Consider the following 21,749-nt stretch of genomic DNA (forward strand, 5'->3'; position numbering starts at 1 on the left):
TGGGTGGGGTTTCAGGCGAAGGTGTACAGAATGTACGCGGACATTGAAACAGGGCAGTCAAGTAAAGAGCCTCCAAAAAACATCGTCCGTGTTAAAGTGAAGCTACAACTGCAACAGCAAAGAAGACGTGTATTTTGAGAGTATTTTGGTGTAGCTTGTTTTGGGTGTAATTTAATCTGAGAGGTCCGGATTGCAGGACGAAAACAGCCCACCACGGTTCTGTCACCAGAATGGACACGGCTCCAGGATAAAGTGAATCATGTCTTCTGCTGTTTTCCTGTCACTTTTGCTGGTGTTGTCGTGTCAACAGCAGGCGACCTCAGGCTCTCATGTCCGCAGCAACCAGTCTGGTGTGGGATTAGCCGGGCAGCCCTCATCTCACCACACACTGGCCATGATGTTTCAAAACAGCAACGACGAGGTCAGTGAGATTGAATCGCTACAGGTGAAAGAAGTGAACTGTGAGAGTTGATGGTCAGGTGTGTGTGTGTGCGCGTGCGGTTCATTTGAAGCTGTCAGGTTGTCAGCAGATTTTTTCAGCTGTCACATGATAAGAGACCACGGGCTTTAATTAAGTTTATCCGATTTATTTAAACTGATGTGCATTTTCACATGAGGGCAAACTCACTCCGAGGTATCAAGATCCTCCAGATACAGGTGGAAATGCAAAAGTGTTGTTTGTCTAAAGTCTATACTAAGGGATGCACAATATGACGGTGTGTGTTTTTCCTTCCGTCATTTCTTGTAATGACTGAAGTTATAGCCAAAACTAACTAGTGCCTTCTTTACACTCAATCAGTTGAAGGCCTCGAAGATGTTTTTTGAAATAAATCCAGTATTCAGTCAAAAAATAATGAATAATTCCCATCACACACACAGTTTACCAAACCTGAAGCTAACGTTTGCCCTGGGGCACCAGACACTCAGGACCCCCAGAGGCACCAGTGCCACTGTGTAGCAGCTGACCTGTGGTAATTTGACCAACTCTGTGATGTTTGAGAATATGTACCACTAAAGTCTGATAAAAACGGAAATAGTAAAGTCCCCCCCAATGCTCAGTAATATACAGTCCAATTCAACACCACTGCAATCTACAACTTCAATAATAAACATATATATTATTACCTGTCTGAGTTCAAAACTGAACATTATTATCTTTGTAAAAGATTTAAGACTGAGCTATTGTATTGGATTACATTATATTTTACAGGTGTGTCCAATAAAGTGTCCTCTGAGCCATTACAGGCTATGTTGCAAATCAATGAGCCACTATAGCCATTTTGGATTTTTATGTGATTTTGTTTATTCATTTATTTAGTTTTTGCAAAAAACAAAATTCTTTTTTTTCCCTTTTTTTTTTTTTTGCAGGTATTTAGTTTAAGAAACGCAAAACAGACACTCCGATTTGGTTATTTGATCCATGAAGAGCTTTTCAATAAAACAAAATATACCATGATAGATTCTATCCTTTGTGACCTCTCCTGATATTGTTGATATTATGCTTATATGCAGCATGTCCCCCAACACTTTTATGTTTGATCAAATTACTTTAAACTAATTTCCAGCTTTGCAGTACTGGTTGATTTCTTGGTTTCGTGGGAAAGCTGCTGCATGCTTTCTGTAGTGTGTATTGTACATACACAATGTGAATATGGGGTCAATAGGGACCTGCTGAACAGTTTTGCCCCACTGCACACTGGGATGTTTTTCTGGCTTTCTATAATCACTATAATGATGAGAGAAAGAGACGCTCAAATTTTGTTAAAAAATGTTTCTAATTTGAATCTGCCTGTATTAGGTAGGGAAACTAATGCCTGTGTGTGTGTGTGTGTGTGTGTGTGTGTGTGTGTGTGTGTGTGTGTGTGTGTGTGTGTGTGTGTTCAGTGTGATGTTGTGATGAACCTCAGTGCTGTAGACCGCTGTGCATTTGTGAAGAGAACCCCAGACTGTAAGATGGAAGATGGCTTCATCAACTACCTTTATGTGGCCTTCTGTCTGCTTCCTCCCAACCTCACACCTCTCACCATCACTCTCTGTGTAAGTGTGTGTGTGTGTGAGAGAAGCGTGAAACTCTGCAGCTCAGCAGCACCAGCTGATCATTTGAGGAAGTTGCTGTGGGAAAATCAGGGATGATCAAATATCTGAGTTACCAGGCTCAGTCATTTCACTCTTTGCTGAATAATGGATTTTCATAAAGATGTATGAACTTCTTGAGTTACTGATCAAACATGTTTCTTCTGTCTGTGTAAAAAATTAATCATCTGCGTTACAGATTAGAAACAGTAGGATCATTGTATCCAAATAAAGCCGTGTTTATCAGGCTCAACTTATTCAACCTAATTTTCGTTGATGGAATGTTTGTCTGAGTGCGACAAAAATCTGTCTGACTCTTACTTTCTTCTGCTTCTCCACAGATTATATGGCTGCTCTTTCTGTTTGTCATTCTTGGACTCACAGCATCTAAGTTGTGAGTATTTTAAATTGTTGCCAGTGTGAATATGTGCCCCACAAGTTCCCTTTTATGCGTCAGGGCAGTCCCTAGCAGTTTGCATAAAATATTTATTTTCACTGCTTAGTTTCAAGTGAAAATGCCTCATTTACAGGCCCCACACGTGCAGACTGAACACACACACACACACACACACCCTCAGCACGGTCAGCTTAAGTCACATGAAGAAGAGTCACATGACTGCAGAGAGTTTTTTTTTTTTTTAAATCAGTTTTTTACTGTTGTAAGATTGAGATTTCCTCAAAGGAAGCCTGGTTTGTTCTGCATTTCTACCCACTCACCATCACTTCACACACTGAATAAACACTAGTGCACTACAGTAGCTGGATGGTAAAGAAGCTGTTGTATGTTTGATCTGAAGTATCCTGAACTAGTGAAGAATATTTGATGTTCTTCGTTAACCTCTGCATTTCTCCGGATCACACTCACTTATTGTTTGTTCACGATTTCTCCTCAGTTTCTGTCCCAACCTGTCGGCCATCTCCACAAGTCTGCACCTCACACACAACGTGGCTGTATCCTTTATCCACTTGTTATGATTTTCTGACATTTTTTCTATCTCTTAGACGTATGTCAGTGAGTGATATTTTCTTTGACTTGTGCTGAGGGTGTGACATTTCTGGCTCTTGGTAATGGAGCTCCAGACATCTTCAGTGCCATGGCAGCTTTCTCCCACCCACACACTGCTGGGCTTGCTGTCGGAGCCCTATTTGGTAGACACACACACACACACACATACACACATATATCAAGATAAATAAACAGATCAAGCTTTTTGATATGAAAATCTGACTAGACTTTCTCTGCTCTCTCCTCAGGAGCTGGTATATTTGTTACCACAGTAGTTGCAGGCAGCGTGGCGCTGGTCAAGCCTTTTGCAGTGGCCTCCCGTCCATTTCTGCGTGATGTCATCTTCTACATGGCTGCAGTGTTTTGGACTTTCCTAATGCTGTACAGAGGAACCACCACACTGGGAGAAACCCTGGGTACACACTCACACTCACACTCACACTCACACAACAGAAGGGAGAACCAACTGTGCCTCTGTCCCTTTGTTCTTACCATTCTTGTGAATGCAATATCCCAGAAAAACCTAGGGGGAAATCCTTCAAATTTGGCTCATACGTTCAATTGGACTTGAGGATGAACTAATTAGATGTTGGTGGTTAAATATCAAAGGTAAAGGTCCCTGTGAGCTCACATCCATCCCACTTTTGTGAGCAAAAATACAAACAATCTCTTTTATTCACTAAAAAAATTTTTGCAGCCTTCCCGTGTGGTGTGTCTCTTGAGTGTCTTTGTCTCTGTGTCTCTTTCTGGTGCCAACATCAACAGTCTCAGGCTGCAGTCTCAGCTATTTTCTCAGTGAAAACAATCCCAGAATGCAGTTCAAAGAATCACCCACTCATACTTTTCTGTAAAGGGCAGCAGCCACTATGAAACTCTAAAAATGTGTTGGGAGTCCATCTGTTCATTGGTGAATACATTCAGCATTTTTTATTTGCAGTAACATAACTTTACTTATATATTATGTAGAGAAAACTTGCGTAAACCAGTTGGAAATGCTGATGTGGGTCTTTTACAAATTCATTATAGTCTGTAGACTATAAGACATTGAATTTTATCAGTCAAATTAGAAATGTTTCATAATAATATTTTGTTAATAATTGATTAATAATATTATGACTAAAGAGTTGTAAATTTTTATAGGTGCCTCTGGGTTTTAGCTTTATACTTTTATAAATTAGGCAAAAGAGAAGTCAGACTGAAAAAGAGAAATAATATATGTGGAGTAAGGACAGTTTTTGCATGCTCACTGTCATTACCATCTATGCATTTTTAGGTCTGTACACACATGCAGCAGACTGTATATTCTGCCTATACAGCCACTGTATCAAGTTTCAACTGCAATTTTTATTCCAAGCTCTCATTATTTTCAAATTTTGAACTTCACTTACTTTGCTTCATTTCCTTTTTCTAGGGTACCTGAGCCTCTATGTGGTGTATGTATTGACCGTTATTATCAGTGCATGCATCTACAACCGGCAAAAACATTCGATGAACGCGAGTGTCCGGAATGTTGCACATATTCCAGGTCAGATACACATTTACACGTACACACAGACAAAAACCGTTTCCATAATTGCCAGGGATTATATATATAAATATATATTTTTATTTACTTCAGAGTTTCATTCATCCGACTCATCTGATGATGACATTCCCTGCCTGACTCCTGGTGGGACCATCCAGCAGGACTATGGTAGGAATGCAGCAGCGTTCTGTGAATATAATGTACACCAGGATTTTTCTGCGTGATCAGGACTATGACATGCACGTGGGTTTATGTTTTTGTGGGTGTTTCAGAGTCAGAGTACAGGCCACTTCTGCCATACTCTGAGTCCACAAGTCAGATCCTGCTGAGCTCTCTGAACCCGGTGGACAACAGGAAGTGGAGGAGGAAATCATGGAGGTGGAGAGTGCTTAAAGTACTGAAGGTGTGTGTGTTTAAAGAGCTTAGTATCCAGACGAAGCTGGCTGGAAGTCACCGCTATTTAAAACTGTTCTTTCTTGTAATTGTGTCCTACACTCATCAGACACCTCTAGAGGTCCTGCTGCTGCTCTGTATCCCCGTAGTCGACCCCGATAAAGAAGATAAGAACTGGAGACGCCCACTAAACTGCCTCCATCTGATCACTGCTCCACTGGTGTGTGTGCTCACCTTCCAGTCTGGAATATGTAAGTGCATTACCTGTCAAGACAAACAGTTGCAGCCATAATGAGATGAAATATATGGTTAAATCATTACCCTGCCATATCCTCCTTTTTTCTTAACTAATGTTTAGATGGACATCACATGATCCAAGGGGAATTTCCAGTCTGGCTGCTGACTCTGCTGCTGGGACTTTTTCTGTCTGCTATTGTCTTCTGCACCACCACCAATGACTGCCCTCCCAAATATCATCCAGTGAGTATTGTGGATATTACAAATGAACAGATTTCGTCCCAAATACGCAGCAGTGTTTAGCATGTTAGCATGATGGGAATGTCATTAGTTTTGCAGGTATTGGGTCATAAATTTTTATATAATGATGCTGCTATGTGATCATTATAGGGAGTAGGATTCATCCTCTGGGGACCATGAATGTCTGTAAACTGTTGTTGTGTAATCCATCCAGCAGTTATCTCGATGACACTGCCATCCTCAGCTAGCATGGCCAAAAATATATACTGTATGTATTCATCATAATTCATCCATAATTAGAATCACTTTTCCTAAAACTACTTTTTTTAACCAGACTAGATTTATGCAGTGTTCATTTTCCATGCTGTGATGGGGAAACGTGTTTTGTACCAAGTTTGCATGCGATTCTAATTTTGTCTTGTTTTTCCTCTCCCCAGCTGTTTGCTCTTTTGGGCTTTGTGGTGAGTGCAGTGTTGATCAGTACAGCAGCATCTGAAGTGGTCAGTCTTCTGCACATGCTCGGTGTGGTGCTTAGTCTCAGCAACACTGTGCTGGGGCTGACTCTGTTGGCCTGGGGCAACAGCATAGGAGGTGATATTTGTGAACCCAGCTCTTTTATCCAAAACATGGACAGATATATGCATGTACTTAAAATCTGTAACACATGATGTGTATGCATCTCTTGTCTTCAGACTGTTTCTCCGACATCACCATCGCCCGGCAGGGTTATCCACGGATGGCCATATCTGCCTGCTTTGGAGGCATCATTTTCAGTATCCTTATTTTCACGAGAGCATGTGCATCAGTATAAAAACATAATGTAAAAGCATCCTTGACTATATTTCTTTCAGACATGCTGTTTGGAGTGGGTTTGGGATGTCTGATGCAGATGGTTCAAACACACTCTGATGTGCAGGTAATAATCTCATTAAACACACAAATGAGGAGTTCTGGTCAAATGTACAGAGAAAAAAAAACAGTTACACAAGACTTGTTTTTGAACCCATGAACATGATGCATCTTCGTCTCTTTCACCTCCTCAGTTTGAGCCAGAGGGTTTGTTGACGTGGATTCTTGCAGGATCTCTGGGTTTGTCTCTGGTCCTGTCCTTTATCATTGTTCCACTGTGCCAGTTCCACTTGGGTCGAACCTACGGGATCTTCCTGCTTGTCTTCTACGCCATCTTCCTTCTCATTGCACTGCTCACAGAGTTTGGTGAGATCCGCATTGTATAGACTTGACACTGAGGCCAGTCTGAAACGAGGGCCGTCCTCCTGTAATGCAAAATGAAAACACTGGAACAGAGACTGTACTCAGTGCAGACAAATGAAAACTTCTCCTCCACACAATACTGGTGCAGTATTTATAAAAGAATCAACAGTATACCTGTCTGCCACCCAGAGCCATGCTGTAGAGGGTTTGTGGAACCACGCGGGCAAATTAACGACAAACTACAGTTTTCTGCTCAGGGAGAGCTGAAACTAATCACACTGTGCCTTTATTCAGCTTCTTGTTTGTGCTGATTGGAGCTGAGATGGTACTTTTTGAGTCTATAGGGAAAACACAGATTGTAGAAATTTGTACTTCAAAACATTGTGAATGAACCAAATGTACTGTAAATCAAATTGTTAAAATTACCTCGTACAAAGCTGCTTTTGGAGAATTAAATACTTTTGGTTTGGTATTTGTATTTACAGGTTGTAATAATGCTTTGCTTTCTCTGTTAAATGATACATTGTAAGTAAATAAGCAGTTACCAGCAGTATTACAGAACAGGAAAAATACATCAATGCACTTGACAATTCGAACAGTTTATTAAAATCCCTTATTAACTAACTCAAATACATTACAGAATAAGAAGTTATATAAAAGTAAAACACTTTGAGTCCATTGAGACATTAGTTAGGAGATACACTGTAATTGTTTTGAGCTAAAAGGAGTGTAAGTCTTTATACTTTTGGTCTTAGGACAGCTTAGTAGTGTCTGTGTTAATACTGATCGGATGAGCCATTAAACTAAGGCATCAGGTTTAAGTACTACATGATTTACTAGAATTCACAAAAGGCCTACAGCAGTACACGTACACAACATACTGTGGTAGTACAGGCTCCCTCATAACATTTGCTGCAGTCTTTAAAAGGCCAGAAAAAAGGGGCAACGCTCAACGCTCCCGTCAGAGCAATAGACCTGTACTGCTGTCTTCCTGTCTGCAGTGACATTCACTCATCTCCCTCTCACATCAGTCCGAAAGACCCCGGGCAAGTTTCTCACTGTTGCAAACAGTGAGTGTGGGGCAACTGGAAAAGACCTGGAGTGATGGGGTTTCTTAGCATTAATAAAACGCTGAGATGGTGGTGTGTATGTACCGCTTGCAAACTGCGTTAGTTGATGCTGTGAGGTCCAGTCTGTGAGTTGAGCTGTGGCTCTGGGAAGGGAGACGGGTCAGAGACAGGACTGTCCAGATTCCGCTCCAGGCTTTGGTCTGGTTGAGGCAGGTTTTCCCTTGAATACTCTGCATACCACTCCTGGAGAAACAGGACGTAGAAAAGGTCAGTAGGTCAGGAAAGACCAACTGACTGCTGTCATGGAATTCAGGATTATTTCTTCAGTTTCTTACCTGCATCTCTTCCTCATACATTTTCATGCTGAGGTCACTCTTCGTCCTAGACCTGCGACCTAGGTACACCAGAGACGAGTGCTGTACTCGGCAGAGCAGGAGGGAAAGCTAGTTAGTGGGACTTTATGTGCAGATCAGAGTAAAAGGAGTTTGTTATGTGTTATTATGTGTGTGTGTTCTTACCCCACTCCTGTCCATAGCTTGTAGGACTCCCTGTAGAGAGCTGAGGGATGACTGTCCTGGACATGTCTGTTTGTACAGCTCTAGAGTGGCTAGAGCTTCATCTCGACTCACCTCTACTTCAAACACGATTCCGTTCTCATCTACACACACAGAAATTAAAATGACTCACCGATCTCCAATTCATAATAGAACGTCCACACAATACTCGCAGATATATAATATCAAATCAAAGCATTTTATCTGATTATCTGTTGAAATAGAATAAATATTCAAAAGTACATGTAGGTTGTTCTTAAGTGCTACAGATTCTGTAAAACATATACACAATATCCACACACACACACACACACACACACACACACACACACACACACACACACACACACACACACACACACACACACAAACACACTCGGTCCCACCCTCTGGGTTCTCTAGTGGTTCCCGGTTCTTGCGGCTGTAGTTCATGCGGAACACAAACGCATCCAGAATGAACGCCACAATGATGGTCATCACCACCTGGAGAAGGCAGAGACAAAATATCATATACATCAACGGACACATTCCCACGCACAGAAAAAGACGCTCATACGACCACGCAGGCCTCACCATGGTAACTATGTAAAAGGTCATGAAGTACAGACGGCTCCAGTGGCTTGTCATAGAGGTCACTCCTTCCTGTGGCAGAGTGAACACAGCAGCAGTCAAACAGTGACACCTACTGATCAATGACAACGCTGCAGAGTGGAGATTGATAAAAGCACAACTTGACTTGATCTTACCATGGTGATGTACCAGTTATTGACCACAGTCAGTTCAAACAGAGTCACTGGAGGAAAAACAAAACAAGAAATAAATGCACACATGAAAAAAAAAACACACACACAAAAAAAAAAAAAAAACTGGAAAATTTACAGACCTGGAGACAAAAAGCTTGTAAGCACCACCTTCACGTCAACAAATCCCAAGACAAACCTAGTAACAAGATTTGTCTGTGTAGCTAATGATATAGTTTATTCTTCTGTTCCATATATTATATCTCCACTGTTGTCCAAAAACTATAAAAGACAGATGTGTAAAGTCACACTGATCCACTAGGCGACATATTCCTTCATTAGCATAAATGCGACAACTGTAGTTTATATAGTTTATATAGAGTCAATCCCACATACACTGCCCTGCTGCCATAAATACTCACTACTGCTACCACTCCACAGCTGAGAATAGTCCCCAACAAATGCACTATTTATTCGTGTTTAAGCAACATTTTCTAAAAACTGCAGTGCCCAGCTGTTTTAGGGAATTATTCAGGTTTTTTTAAAAATGTATTATATATTCATGAACTTATGTTCTCAGTAGGAATGAATGTGCTTGCGGTCTGCAAGTGACAGATGAACTGGGGAATATTTTGTATTGGTCTTTTCATGAGATTTGTAGTAGTATCCTACTCCGATATGAGATTATTTACCAAAGCTGCTGAGGATGTTGTTGAAGTTATTGAGATAATAGTAGCCTTCTTCCAACACTGTTTTATTGCCATATGTGACGTTGATCTGTCTGTAGGAGTCTGCGACTGTGCTGGTGCTGAGAAAAAAACAAATGCATGGAGTGACAAGAAGTGAATAAAAGTGAATATAATTTATATAATTTATATATTTATTTATAGGAGAATGCAGGAGACCAGATACTGAGATACCAATAATAAGAATAAGGCAAAACTCACTTGCAGCAGTTGGGGTAAACCACATCTGCAAAGAACTCCATTCCCACAATTGCAAAGGAGTAATAGAAGATGATTAAAGTCAACCCCAGACTTGCCATCCTGGGGAAGAGCTCAAACATGGTATCCAAGACATTACGATACCTCTGCTTTATCTTAAACAACCTGTCAGAGACGACACATGAAAGTTTAAATGAAAAAGAAAATAGGAAGTTTAACATTGCCTTATTTAAATTGTCTGCTGTAATTTTAAAAGTAGAAATGAAAGCACACCGGAGTAGCTGAAGTGGTCTGAGCACTACAATAAAGTAAAATGGCTCCATATCGAAGGCAAGTGCAATGAGGCCCAGGAAGGCAAACACTGTCACTGAGAAGTCAAACCTGGAGAGATGATCAAAGTCAGGATTATCACTTAAAATACAGAACCAGTTTTTGGTACATGTTCAAATCACTTTTAGCCATAATTTAGGTTTTAATTAAAAAAAAAAAAAAACAAACATTATTACTCACAGATTCCACCCAGAGCTGAAATAAGCCATTGGCCCCAAACCTGTTATTTTCAATAACACCTCTACACCATAAACTAAAAGTGGGAGGACAGAGGCAGAGTTACCATTAGTGTAAGTGTATGTAAACATCTTTAATTAATTATTGGGGCTCTCTATGAACAGCTTTACAGCATATGAACACTGTTATGAGTTTCTATGTGAGTGGGAGACAGCATGTGTCCTACTCACTGGTCAGGAAAACAATGTAACTCCAGGGAACAAATCTGGACCAGGAAAATCCACCTGGAAGAGGAGAGAAAGGTGAGATATCTGGATCTCAAACACATATTCCCTCAGTGTTTCCATGTTGTCAAGCGAGAGCTTACTATTCAGTGTGTACGTCTCCACTAGGATCCACACACCATTGATGGCCACCACCACATCTGCAGTCATGAGAAGAGATTAAAAAGTTTATGATGAGAGACTTTGCCTCAATATCTTTGAGGACAGCTGGGAAATATAATTGATTAAACTTACACATGGCATATTGGAAGGCTTTAGACTTCACCAGCAGGTTGATCCCTATTAAAGTAAAGAATGAAAGTACTGACAATAAAGAACTGAGAGACAGATTTGTTTAGTCTAATAACCAAAAGAGGAAAACCAGCTTGCCTTTGAAAATGAGGAAGGTCGTGTGTGGAAGGTCATCAAACCAATGTTCTCCACTGCGTCGTGCCTAAACAACACGCATATATACGGTACATATTTAAAACACAGCACAAAGGACACAAGAAAGAGTAAATTATAACCACACAGTACAAGTGTAAGGCTACTTACCTTCCATTTAAGGCCAGTGACCTCATAGAACTTATAAAAGTCCTGTAGACTGTAGCAGAGCAGACATGAAAATGCAACAGTGATATTAAATGCAGAAGGATTCTGAGTGAAAACAAAAGTGTGTGTCAGGCCGTTACCTGAGCATAGGAGCCCCTGAGGTGTTAAGAGCTTTATAGGTGAGGAAGCGGTCTCTCGCAGACATGCGTGGTCGGTAAAAACGCATCAGACCGTCAAACTGTTTCAGCGACACACCCATCGGCCTCTGGAGAGCAAACAGCAGTGACACCAAACACAGAGGCTTTGTACCAAATATTTGTACCAAATATACAGTGCATTACACTATATGGAGCAGTGAGGTCATACCTGTCGGCTAACTAACAGCTGGAAGGCATGGTCGATAGCAGAGCGTTTGTGTAGCAGAAGAGATTTAAACTTCATCTTCTCAACGTCATTAAATGTATCAAACACGACTGCCAGGAGCTGCAGAGGGAAGGAGATAATGACAGTGTAGTGAGGCTGATGAGCAATCATATAAAAAGGACTAATTAGATGCCATGCTATTTTCAACAGGAGTCATATAAAAGTTGGTACAGACAGTTGCCGCTATTGCACAGATGCATCAGGCTGGACATTTGAGAGTGTTGAAGTGTTAGAAGAAGGTTATTTGTACCAGGTTCATGATGAAGTAAAGCTCTATGGAGAGGTAAACAATGAAGAAGACGCAGGACCAGCGGTTCTTGGAGTACGCTGGCATCATCACATCAGGGAAACTGTGAGAAAGAGGATACCAGGAGAAAAAAAAAAAGAAAAACTGTAGGATCAGCTGAAACACACACATAGTGGGTGAAAAAATTCATGCTGAGATCTAAAAGAAGGAAGTACCACTTGCATGCCATGTGTGTAAAAAAACACTGAACTGTCCTACGTGTACTGCTGTACTTACTTTGCTGTGGTCAACAGCACAAAAAGACTGACGAGGCTGTTCTCCAGAGTGTTGAAGTACTGCGGAGAGAGGAGAGGATATAAGAAATCTGACCAAAACTGAAACAAAAGACAGAAGAACCACCCAAGTCCCCAGGCTTACATAATTCAAACAAACTAATGTCAGGCAGACTAAAGACTCAACGTACCGGGTCAGCAGTGTTGGGAGAGAAAAGGCAGAAACCTGGAGGAGACAAAAGGCAAATCAAACGTTGAGTAACAGAAAAACTGATCCCTAACTTAACTTCTAAAGAGGACAGAAAATAAGCAGCAGCATTTATGTAATATAAATTTAATAATTATATATTCTTACCCAACATAGCAAATATAACCATGAAGAAAAGCAACAGCAGGAGGATGTCAATAAAAGGTGGCAGGGACTGGAAGATCTGACGCAAGTTTCTGATCGAATGAAAGAAACTGTGTCAGTGACGAGTGCGTTCAACAGTTAAATCAGTGGTGTCTGTATGTACAAAGAGCGGGATAAAATAATACAAAAAACATGTAAAAGAGCACATCATCTATGAGGTAACTGACTCACAAAGTAGTGACATTAAAACTAAATGTCAGTGAGCAGTACATGTAATTTCTGAAAGACCCGACTGTGTCAATCTGTGTGTGTGTGTTTGTTTAGGTCATTATGTACCTGCGCACGGCACCACAGTATCTGCAGTCCACCAGGAATATCGGCCTGAGAGCTCTGGTCACTCGCACATGAGACGTCTGTCTGATCAGAACCACTATGGCCTCCACAAACTGTAGCAGCAACACACACGTCTGCACGAGGAAAAGTGATAACATGAACAATATGCAGTAGCAGGATCTGAATTACTGCCATCAGAAACTATCCATCATGTATGAGTTACCTTCACCATGGTCCTCTTGTGTCGTATGAAGGTGTGGAAGCCTAACCAGCGGAGTTTCATGCATAGCTCAAATGCTACCATAACCAAAGCCAACAGCTCCAGAGTGGCATGGACCTGCAGAGGTATCACGTACACAGGAGCTTTTGTACAGGAAACTGAGAGTACAATCTTGTGGGTGTGTGAGTATGTTTTTGGTGTAAACATTCACTCACGTATACATCCAGGCGCAGTGAGGGCACAGCGGGAGCTTCGCACAGTGACAACATCATCAGCAGCAGGCCTGTCAGCAGCTCCATCATGTAGAACAAGTGGTTGTGGGCAAACAGGTACGCTGCCAATGCCTTTGGGTTTCGAGGGTGGGTGAAGAACTTATCATTGTTCTCTCCTTCCTGCATATGAAATTCAAAAGACACATAGAAGCCACATACTGAGCAAGAGAATGTGAAATATTGTGTTGCCAGATTCAACTAATGTCCCGACACTATGGAGCAGTACCTGTGGTCACACAAACACACAGCAGTATCTGAAGTTAGATTAATTCATTATTAATGATATTAGTTACCTGTGCTTTTCCTGCTATGATAAGTCAATGTATCTGAAACACCTGGTTGACAATTGTCTTACACAGATCAGACTTGAGACCAGCTATCAAAAAACAAACCTTTTAAAGGGAAAAGCCTGCCAAATACACATCATCCCTTTCACAAGGTCCACATGTTCTTATTACTGTGTCCGCTGAATGTAAACATCTACTGTATCTGTCTCCCTCCCTACCTCCCTCTTTTGTGACTTGCAGTTCCTTGTATATTAACACTTTTTATTACCTCCTGCAGCTGTTTATGATGTAAATATAGCCCATTGAAAAAGCACAAGGTTTAATCATCTACAAGTAATTGAGTATAGATGGTGTAATGAAAACCGTCTTATAAACGTGTTAACTCTGTTCTAGTTGCTCTGTACCTGCAGGTAGATGGCTGCCTCTTGGTAGTTCATCTCCCAGCTTTGCCGTAATGACACACTTTGGGCTCTATGGTTTTGTGGCCCAGGTGTTGAGATAACAGCATTGTTCACTATGTCATAGTTGCCTCCACCTCCGTCTGGAAGAAAACACGTAAATGTCAGTGTATTGATACAGCCCTTATTTATGCAGTAAAGCACGACAAACTGAAACAAAAATTAGCTTGTCTTTTCACTTCCATGCTTATTCTTTGTATAACACCACACAGTACATAGTATAGAGTACATAGAGTAGTATGCGCCTACCAATGCAGTCTAGTTCTAACTGTAAGGCATAGGCGGAGAGCACTACTGGACTCTCGTTATGGGTCTGATCTTCATGGGACACAGCTGCCTGTCCGCATAAGCACTCCATTGATCAGTCTGGATTTGTCTGTGTGCCTCAGTTGTGTGAATGTATTATGGTCCCTGAAGTCCACCACACAAGTGTGTGTGCGTGTGTGTGTGTGTGTGTGTGTGTGTGTGTGTGTGTCTGTCTGTGTGTGTCAATCACAGTATGCTGGTCTTGTTCCAGCATCCACACACATCTGGAGATACAGATGGCCAAACATTCCACTCAGGCCTGATGAAAACTCCAGAAATACAGTCACAAGTTGAGTCCTGATGCGAGTCCTCACAGATGCAGAAATATCCAGGCAAAGTTTGGGGATCAAAGGGCCACTGGAGACGGAACACCACTCAAAACAAAACAACTGAAGGTGCTTACTACAGTCAGTACGTCTTGACAACTGGTTGCTTCTTTTGGAAAAAGCGTCTCTTACAGTCACCTTGATGAGAGATACTGTAGTAATAACCAGTGAAATGTGACTCCTGCCTTTGCAGCAGAGTTTGAACTTTGAACTGAGCTCTGTCAGTCAATAAGAAAGTGCCGTGTTTGCACTGATGTCACATTGCCTATTACATCTCCTTCCTGCCACAGACAGGATACAGACATGAGACAGATAAACCACAGGAGGAATTAATCCTGTTCTATAAAACTGAGTGTGACTAACTTCAGAATACAGGGAAGACATCTAGATATCTAATAACAGTGCGACAACAGCATTCCATAACACTGAATTAGTTAAGGACTACCTTTAAAATGACACTAATAGTACCTTTTTCTTAAACCTGCACTGTTTACAAAATGAACTCAAAAGTACAATAGTAAAAGATGAAATCTGGATTAACTCAACATTCTCTGATAACCGTCATTTACAGATTAAAGCAGAATCTCACATAAATATAAATCATTGTTTTTTTCTTGAATAAGAAGTCCCTCCATGTGTCTTGTGCAGCTGCATTTTTAGTCCTGTGCAAGTCTATCTGGGTGATCTTCCCACACACTGTACATCACGTTTCTGCTTCAGGCACAACTCCTCGGAACAAAAAGCTGTGGAGACCATATGAGTCTCAGAAATGCAGTCACAGACGTTTCCTGTCCACCATGACCGCAGCAGACTGAGCTGAAGTGTGAAGATCAAATTCCAGTCCAGCGGCAGCCTGGCTGTTATCCTGACAGGAGTACACCCCGTGTCTGCCGTGTGCCATTCCAACCCCTCATTTGTTTGAGAACAATAACATGTTTGGAGCTCCCACTCAATAACACGGTGGGGTCAGGCTCACAGAAACACAAACAGACTCAGTCGTCATGAGTGTTTCTCCCAGGAAAAACAAAATCTAGCTTTGTGGTGATCTGAAGGATCCTTGTCGCCAGCAATAAAACTAAGCTCTAAACTACTGTCCAAGCATGTGATTTGTCACTGAGGTAATATAATGCAGCCTTCTTTCTCAGTGTCCAGGTTCAAACTCCCTCTCTTTCCAGAAAACTCCAACAGTAATCAGCAAGCACAGTGTGATACTTCCTCCTTGTCCACCACTCCTAGATATCCTGAAGAAAAAAACTCCTCTGCTCTTCCTGTTCACCTCCAGAGCCAGAGAAAATGATCCAGTAAGCTCACACACACAGACAAACTTACACACAGGCTACAGACATTCACACACACAACCCACACATGCTGCCCATGAGCAACAGGGAGGGGCTGAGGGGGTCCACTGTCTGCTGAGGCAGCAGTTTCTCAGATGGGTCATTTTGTAGCTTATATGTGAGGAGTACAAAGGGAGCAGGATTACTATGTTGAGTGGATGCATGGATACCCATGCATACTACACACACACACATACACACACACACACACACACACACACACACACACACACACACACACATACACACACGTGATCACAGGAGAGCCTGGTGGATAATCAGTTAAAGCAGTGTGGCCTGGAAGTGCAGGATGCATGCAGCTGACTGTTAACAACATCAAAAGGCTTCAGACTGCACCAGTGCAAACCTGGTAAGTAGATGAGTACGGGCTTCATATAACAAAATATACTGCTATAATATACTATGTACAATACTTTAAATACATATACAAAAACAATGCATCACCACTCAGGCAACAACGTGAGTTTCAGTATGGCATAAAGAAAGTGCACATTTCTGTCTTACTTTATACAGAAAAAACAACCACCAAGCTTATTCTCAGTTGGTACTAACATTCACATTTAACCTTCATGAAGATGGCACTGTTGTATTAAGAGTGCATTTTTAGTTAATAGGCAACTCGTTGTATTTTTGCTATCTGTATGTCTAACACCATGCCATGACTAGTCATGGTCCTACATACATTCATAGTCTACAGAGCTCCACTGAGGATATAACAGCAACAACTTACTCTCGTCTCCCCTCTCTGTCTCCTCGTTGAGCAGACCGCTGTTTGCTTCGTCCCAGGTCAAGATGAGAGGCACATCGTCGTCAGACTCCATACTAGCAGATAAACAGGCTGCAACCCGCCTTGATTTGCTAGCGTTCAGTTAGAGATAATCTAAGCAACCCACACTAGCTAAATAACTACACGGTTTGTTCTGCAAACCGCAAGACAATTGCACATCTTGGGTGCTCACAGCTACAACGTTAACCTTTAGTTGTTGGCTAACAAACCGAGTACTTTTTATGCTGTGCTAGCCAAGATGATAGCTAAGGACAAGTTTAAATATCTCTGGGGCAGACATGCAACACAGGAACTAGCAAGTTGTGTGAGGTCTGCTGGCTGCAGTTTCGGTCTTTGTCCTGTCACAGATGACATCTGTCACGGAATCAACTGGTTCTCTGTCACCCTGGCTAACAAGCTGAGACAGTCCGTCTGTGTCCATTACGGCATCGTCACCGCACACCGGGCTTTCTGCTGGATAACAGACGAAGTTCGTGCTCTGGTAACATTTAACCGATACGTAAGTGCACTCGTTTTATATCTACCTTAATATTTCCACAAATAACAACACCTAACACTAACGACACTAGAAACGCAGATACTGGCTACTGCTACATCAACAAACTTTCGCGACACCAAAGCAACTCACGGCAGGCTCAGTGACCGCTGCCAATTTTTCAAAATAAAAGTCAGTGGCTGTATAACAGTACCGTAAGCGTAAAACGCTTAACCGAAAGTTATTGCATTCTTGCATTTATTCATTCCTTTAAAAAATAAATTATATATACATCCATTTCTTTTCTGCGTCATAAGCTATCCGCAATATGCTCCAGTGATTTGATACTATCACGCGCATTAGTGGTTCCTTAGCAACACAAATATAACTGTCAACAATGTTTTCTGCTTGCGGCCAATGTATGAGCCGAAAGGTACGTAGCTTATGACACATTTTTAACTTCATCTAAACTAACGTAAGTTAAAGTGACAACTGTCATACCCCGTAAAATTAACTCTTTCTCAACGACATAAAGTGTTTGTTTTTTAAAGGACTATGGTGTTTAAATTTAACCTACACTAATGCTTCCTTAATTTACCCCTGAACCTAAAACTAGCTGCTAATTCTGTCATTGATAGATAATTAATGACACATGTAATCTACAAACATAGCCTATACCTTTGTCATGGCTTTAATAGAAACTACTCTGGACCAATGACTTGGGGCTGCAGTGCATCAAATACTCAAATACTCAGTACCGAAAAGGGACCCCAACAATGGTCGCAAGACAACACAGTAGATCCCCTTCATGCATGCTCAAAGATATAGGCTATAAAAAATACACTGCCTTGAATGATAATTATTTGGATCTGATATGTTTTTGATCTGAATACTTTTTCCATGTCAAAAGTGTAACTAACTCACTGAACGATCATTCTCAATGTTGCTGTAATGCTTTGAGTTTCCACATCACCACATCACACTTATGTAAGTGGCTTACAAAGTATCTGTGACTCAGATGTAAGGTGAGCACAGAGAAACTTTCCACTTTCAGCAGAAGAATTTGAAAACAGCTTTCTAGTGTCAAACTCATCATTCTGTACAGTGAAGGCAGAGGCCCAAGTAAAAAAGGTTGGGGAGCACTGGTCTATAGACAAAAGCATTTATATGTAAGTACCTACGGTATAGAAAATAAAGTAGCTATATAAACAAAGTAACTATAGGTAAGTGGATAATATTTTAAGACAATATAGATAAACATTGTATGGTCATATATAACATATACAAATTTTACAGCATTGGTTTTTGTCATGGTTTATTCTTTTCCTACCATCCAGTATGTCTGCAAAAGGGGCAACTATGATGGCAAAGACCCAATCAGAGGATGCTCTGAAGAACCGTGACCTGTCACAGAAAAAGCAGCTCTCCTTTGAGGCTCAGCGCATCTCAAAAGTATTAGAAAACTGCATCAGTCAAATTGAGATTGTGGCAGCACTGCCAGCTATCTTCCACTTAAACAGTGCATCTAGTGTTGTAGACGAGGAGTTGAGTAGGGCACTTCACAGGCATCAACTATTAGATGAAAGATTGCAGACGCTAGAAGGTCTTAAGCAGGAGTCGGAGGGAGAAAATGGAGAAGCAAGGAAGAGAGCAAGGGCTCAGCTTGAGACGGACATCAAGAACTCTGTCAGGGACCTGCTCAGGCTTTTCCGAGCACATCCAGATGCCATTTTTGGTTTGAGACAGAGAGGTATGGAAGTAGGGGAGAGTGAGTGTAAACTAATTAGAGGGCTTAAGATGTTTCACAGCCTCATGGTAGTAAAGTTGCTGACCAGTCTGGAAGAGGAGCTACAGCTGGTCCTCCACAAGCCAGAGTGTCCATCCCCTGCCCACAACATGGAGCGCATAGTTCTAGTAGAGGAAGAAGTAGCTACAACCAAAAAGGAAATAGATTCAAAGGTGAGGCACCACATTGTTTGTTGAAAAAGAAGCCTTCACTGAAAAGAGTTTACTCTGCCATGTGTAATTTGCTTAGATGCAGCTAGAGAAGAAAAAAAAAAGAATTTTACCAAATATATCCTCTTCTCTTGGCCTTTTTCCTATCGCACCTGTTGTTTCTTTTTGTTTGTATCACAGATTTCTCAGAGAAAAAATGAGATAAAAATGATGCAGCATTCTCTGCAAGGGATCAACACACTAGAAGCGGATATGTCTGCCAAGCAGCAACAGCCACTTATCAAGATATCAAAGAAACAGGCCAGTATGAAGCAGGAAATTGATCAACTGAACATTCAACTCAACAATTTAATCCTTGAGAACAGACAGGCAGAGAGAGTACTCCAAGAGGTAAATTTTGTTTATGTAGTATTTCACAGTAAATATTTCATATGTAGTTGGTAGTAACATATTTACTTTCCATTTAAACAAATGTTAGCTAATACTGTTTTTCTTCCTTGGCAGAAATACGAAAAAGTGGAGACAGAAATTGAATACTTGCTCCAAAAGTTTGACAATGAAATAGAAGAAAATCAGGTAAACACCACAAAGTGTCCAATGATACTGGAATAGTATATAGCGTGTATATTAGTTTATATACTTGTTAAGAATGTATTCAGGATGTTTAACGTGACAGTCTTTTGTCAAGGGGTCTTTTCGTCTCAGATGTAGTAGTTTAACAATTCTCTTAACACAGAGTCCATTTACTAGCATTTTCCAAAGCATTCAACTGCATCTCTTAGTCTTCAACAGTTGATGGAGTTTGGTCTAGTTTGAAATCCAGGACTGATGCATTCACACTTGTATAACACCTGACAATGTGTAACAGATTATCTATTTAATTTGTTTAGGCAAATTTCAGTCTCTTTTTTGCATACCATTGGTGAATTTATACCTTCTTACTGAATGGATTATTCCTCTCAAGATTTCAAGATGTTCAGTATCTGTGAAATGACCAAATATAAATGGGGTCTATCAATGTTTAGTAAAACTTATATTCTTTGGTCAGATTTAACTTCTAACTTCTCCTCTCCTCCTTTTTCTTTACTGCCCATTACTATCATCACCACTATTCTCTTTTTTCTGTCCTTACACACCTCAACATCATAACTGCCACCCTCACCTCTCTAAGGCTGACCTGAAGCTGAATGAAACTGATTATGAAAGGGAGGAGGAGGAGCTGAGGAGGCTGGAGAAACCCTTTTCTGTCCTAGAGGAGGAGTGCAAGCAGATCCAGGAGAAGCGTCGACTGGCAGAGGAGAAGAGACAGCAGGAGATGAGGGAGCTAGAGTTGAAGACCAAAGCTGCTGTTTTTGCCCAAGCCTGGTGGAGGGGCTATAGTACTCGCAAGGCCTTAAAGAACAAGAGCAAAAGCACGAAGGCAAAAAAAGGCAAAGGCAAGAAGAAATAAATTTCTGACTAGTTTCAACACACTGGTGCTACACCAACACACTTTATGAATATTTTTGGATGTTTTTTTTTGTTTTTGTTTTTGTTTTTTTAAACCTTGTTCAGCAAATACAATTATACGCCAGATTCAGTGTGCTTGTCATCCATGTCTTGTTTTTCAATAAAGTCTTTTATGTTTTAAACTATATTTTCTATTTGTGTGAACTACAGAATATGCACAACATTTAATATTTGGATATATTTTGATATTGTGTTGCTGCTGAAAATATAAAACTAATCATAAATGATGAAACAGCAGCAGATAAAGAAACATTCTTATTACTTGAAACCAATGGACCACCACACACCTGTGTCTGTGAGCTTGGTTGCACCTGTTATAAGAGAAAAACTTACACCTTTATAATTCTTACATGGAGTTTAATGACTTCAGCACATTTCCATCATACCTCTACTCAACTTTATACTGAAAACTGTCCAAAACAAATAAAAACTGAGATTCATTCATTGGGTATACCAGTTGCTGTGTTCTTTAATGGCCACATGGTGACAGTACAGGCTCTTACATTCTAAATGATCAATTACCTATATTACCTTGGATTCATTTGGTCATCATGCAGACAGCAGGAGCAACAGTATAATTCATTTAATTATGATAAATATACAGTATTTTTCAAGTTAAAATCAGTTAACTTGTATGTATAGTTACCACTTTCAGAACCAAATCAGAACCTATAATCAAGGCCTGTTAATTACAACGAGGAGCTGGTCTACAAACAACTTACCAGTTGCGTAAAGTCACTAAATATACTTACTCAAGGACTGTACAGTACAATTTCAAGGTATATATACTTTACTTGAGTATTTCATTTTACTTTATTTTTTCTCTCCACTACATTTCACAGGGAAATATTG

At 40.8% G+C, this 21,749-nt stretch overlaps 3 protein-coding genes across 7 annotated transcripts; 2 read left to right on the top strand and 1 right to left on the bottom strand.

Moving 5' to 3' along the window:
• The first annotated feature begins 7 nt into the window (after positions 1 to 7).
• On the top strand, positions 8 to 7,164 carry slc8b1 (solute carrier family 8 member B1). Of its 3 annotated transcripts, none has more exons than XM_087175885.1 (15): positions 8 to 445; positions 1,885 to 2,037; positions 2,415 to 2,467; positions 2,967 to 3,024; positions 3,117 to 3,222; positions 3,328 to 3,495; positions 4,491 to 4,604; positions 4,698 to 4,772; positions 4,877 to 5,007; positions 5,107 to 5,248; positions 5,356 to 5,477; positions 5,912 to 6,065; positions 6,167 to 6,247; positions 6,326 to 6,390; positions 6,518 to 7,164. In XM_087175885.1, exons 1-15 carry the CDS (start codon positions 260 to 262, stop codon positions 6,707 to 6,709), a joined length of 1,800 nt encoding a protein of 599 aa, XP_087032011.1. In that variant the 5' UTR covers positions 8 to 259; the 3' UTR covers positions 6,710 to 7,164. The 3 variants fall into 3 exon arrangements, with proteins under 3 accessions (XP_087032011.1, XP_087032012.1, XP_023269285.1); XM_023413517.2 differs by having other exon boundaries at positions 10 to 421; XM_087175886.1 differs by lacking the exon at positions 1,885 to 2,037 and having other exon boundaries at positions 9 to 421.
• Positions 7,165 to 7,269: 105 nt separating this feature from the next.
• On the bottom strand, positions 7,270 to 17,588 carry tpcn1 (two pore segment channel 1). Of its 2 annotated transcripts, none has more exons than XM_023413516.2 (26): positions 16,901 to 17,588; positions 14,127 to 14,263; positions 13,379 to 13,555; positions 13,167 to 13,280; positions 12,947 to 13,077; positions 12,614 to 12,702; positions 12,450 to 12,484; positions 12,263 to 12,321; positions 11,990 to 12,089; positions 11,683 to 11,799; positions 11,457 to 11,581; positions 11,320 to 11,368; positions 11,155 to 11,218; positions 11,020 to 11,064; positions 10,869 to 10,925; positions 10,732 to 10,785; positions 10,505 to 10,577; positions 10,268 to 10,375; positions 9,998 to 10,159; positions 9,743 to 9,858; positions 9,057 to 9,103; positions 8,884 to 8,952; positions 8,697 to 8,793; positions 8,275 to 8,414; positions 8,092 to 8,172; positions 7,270 to 7,999 (listed from the first exon to the last, which is right to left on the bottom strand). In XM_023413516.2, the coding sequence occupies exons 1-26, from the start codon at positions 16,989 to 16,991 to the stop codon at positions 7,856 to 7,858; spliced, it is 2,481 nt and encodes an 826-aa protein (XP_023269284.1). In that variant the 5' UTR covers positions 16,992 to 17,588; the 3' UTR covers positions 7,270 to 7,855. The 2 variants fall into 2 exon arrangements, with proteins under 2 accessions (XP_023269284.1, XP_023269283.1); XM_023413515.2 differs by lacking the exon at positions 16,901 to 17,588 and adding an exon at positions 14,430 to 16,088.
• On the top strand, positions 16,342 to 21,022 carry drc10 (dynein regulatory complex subunit 10). 2 transcript variants are annotated; one of them, XM_087175887.1, is made up of 5 exons: positions 16,342 to 16,519; positions 18,770 to 19,391; positions 19,569 to 19,778; positions 19,893 to 19,964; positions 20,560 to 21,022. In XM_087175887.1, exons 1-5 carry the CDS (start codon positions 16,464 to 16,466, stop codon positions 20,836 to 20,838), a joined length of 1,239 nt encoding a protein of 412 aa, XP_087032013.1. In that variant the 5' UTR covers positions 16,342 to 16,463; the 3' UTR covers positions 20,839 to 21,022. The 2 variants fall into 2 exon arrangements, with proteins under 2 accessions (XP_087032013.1, XP_023269286.1); XM_023413518.2 differs by lacking the exon at positions 16,342 to 16,519 and adding an exon at positions 17,342 to 17,456.
• The last annotated feature ends 727 nt before the right edge of the window (positions 21,023 to 21,749 follow it).

This window comes from Seriola lalandi, unplaced genomic scaffold (assembly GCF_002814215.2).
Source record: "Seriola lalandi dorsalis isolate HSWRI2012SDOR001 ecotype SW California unplaced genomic scaffold, Sedor1 jcf7180002054517, whole genome shotgun sequence".
Taxonomy (NCBI): Eukaryota; Metazoa; Chordata; class Actinopteri; order Carangiformes; family Carangidae; genus Seriola; species Seriola lalandi.

What these genes read in the sequence shown, in the direction of transcription:
- slc8b1 (XM_087175885.1), top strand. Translation starts at nt 260, where the DNA reads ATGTCTTCTGCTGTTTTCCTGTCACTTTTGCTGGTGTTGTCGTGTCAA. An exon ending in ACCTCACACACAACGTGGCT is followed by an intron (nt 3,025 to 3,116) that starts GTATCCTTTATC and finishes ACTTGTGCTGAG; the next exon opens with GGTGTGACATTTCTGGCTCT. An exon ending in TGCTGTCGGAGCCCTATTTG is followed by an intron (nt 3,223 to 3,327) that starts GTAGACACACAC and finishes CTCTCTCCTCAG; the next exon opens with GAGCTGGTATATTTGTTACC.
- tpcn1 (XM_023413515.2), bottom strand. Translation starts at nt 14,538, where the DNA reads ATGGAGTGCTTATGCGGACAGGCAGCTGTGTCCCATGAAGATCAGACC. An exon ending in TTTACTTCATCATGAACCTG is followed by an intron (nt 11,800 to 11,989) that starts GTACAAATAACC and finishes TTCCCTCTGCAG; the next exon opens with CTCCTGGCAGTCGTGTTTGA. An exon ending in ACCACTAGAGAACCCAGAGG is followed by an intron (nt 8,415 to 8,696) that starts GTGGGACCGAGT and finishes CTGTGTGTGTAG; the next exon opens with ATGAGAACGGAATCGTGTTT.
- drc10 (XM_087175887.1), top strand. Translation starts at nt 16,464, where the DNA reads ATGCAGCTGACTGTTAACAACATCAAAAGGCTTCAGACTGCACCAGTG. An exon ending in CAGAGAGAGTACTCCAAGAG is followed by an intron (nt 19,779 to 19,892) that starts GTAAATTTTGTT and finishes CTTCCTTGGCAG; the next exon opens with AAATACGAAAAAGTGGAGAC. An exon ending in ATGAAATAGAAGAAAATCAG is followed by an intron (nt 19,965 to 20,559) that starts GTAAACACCACA and finishes CACCTCTCTAAG; the next exon opens with GCTGACCTGAAGCTGAATGA.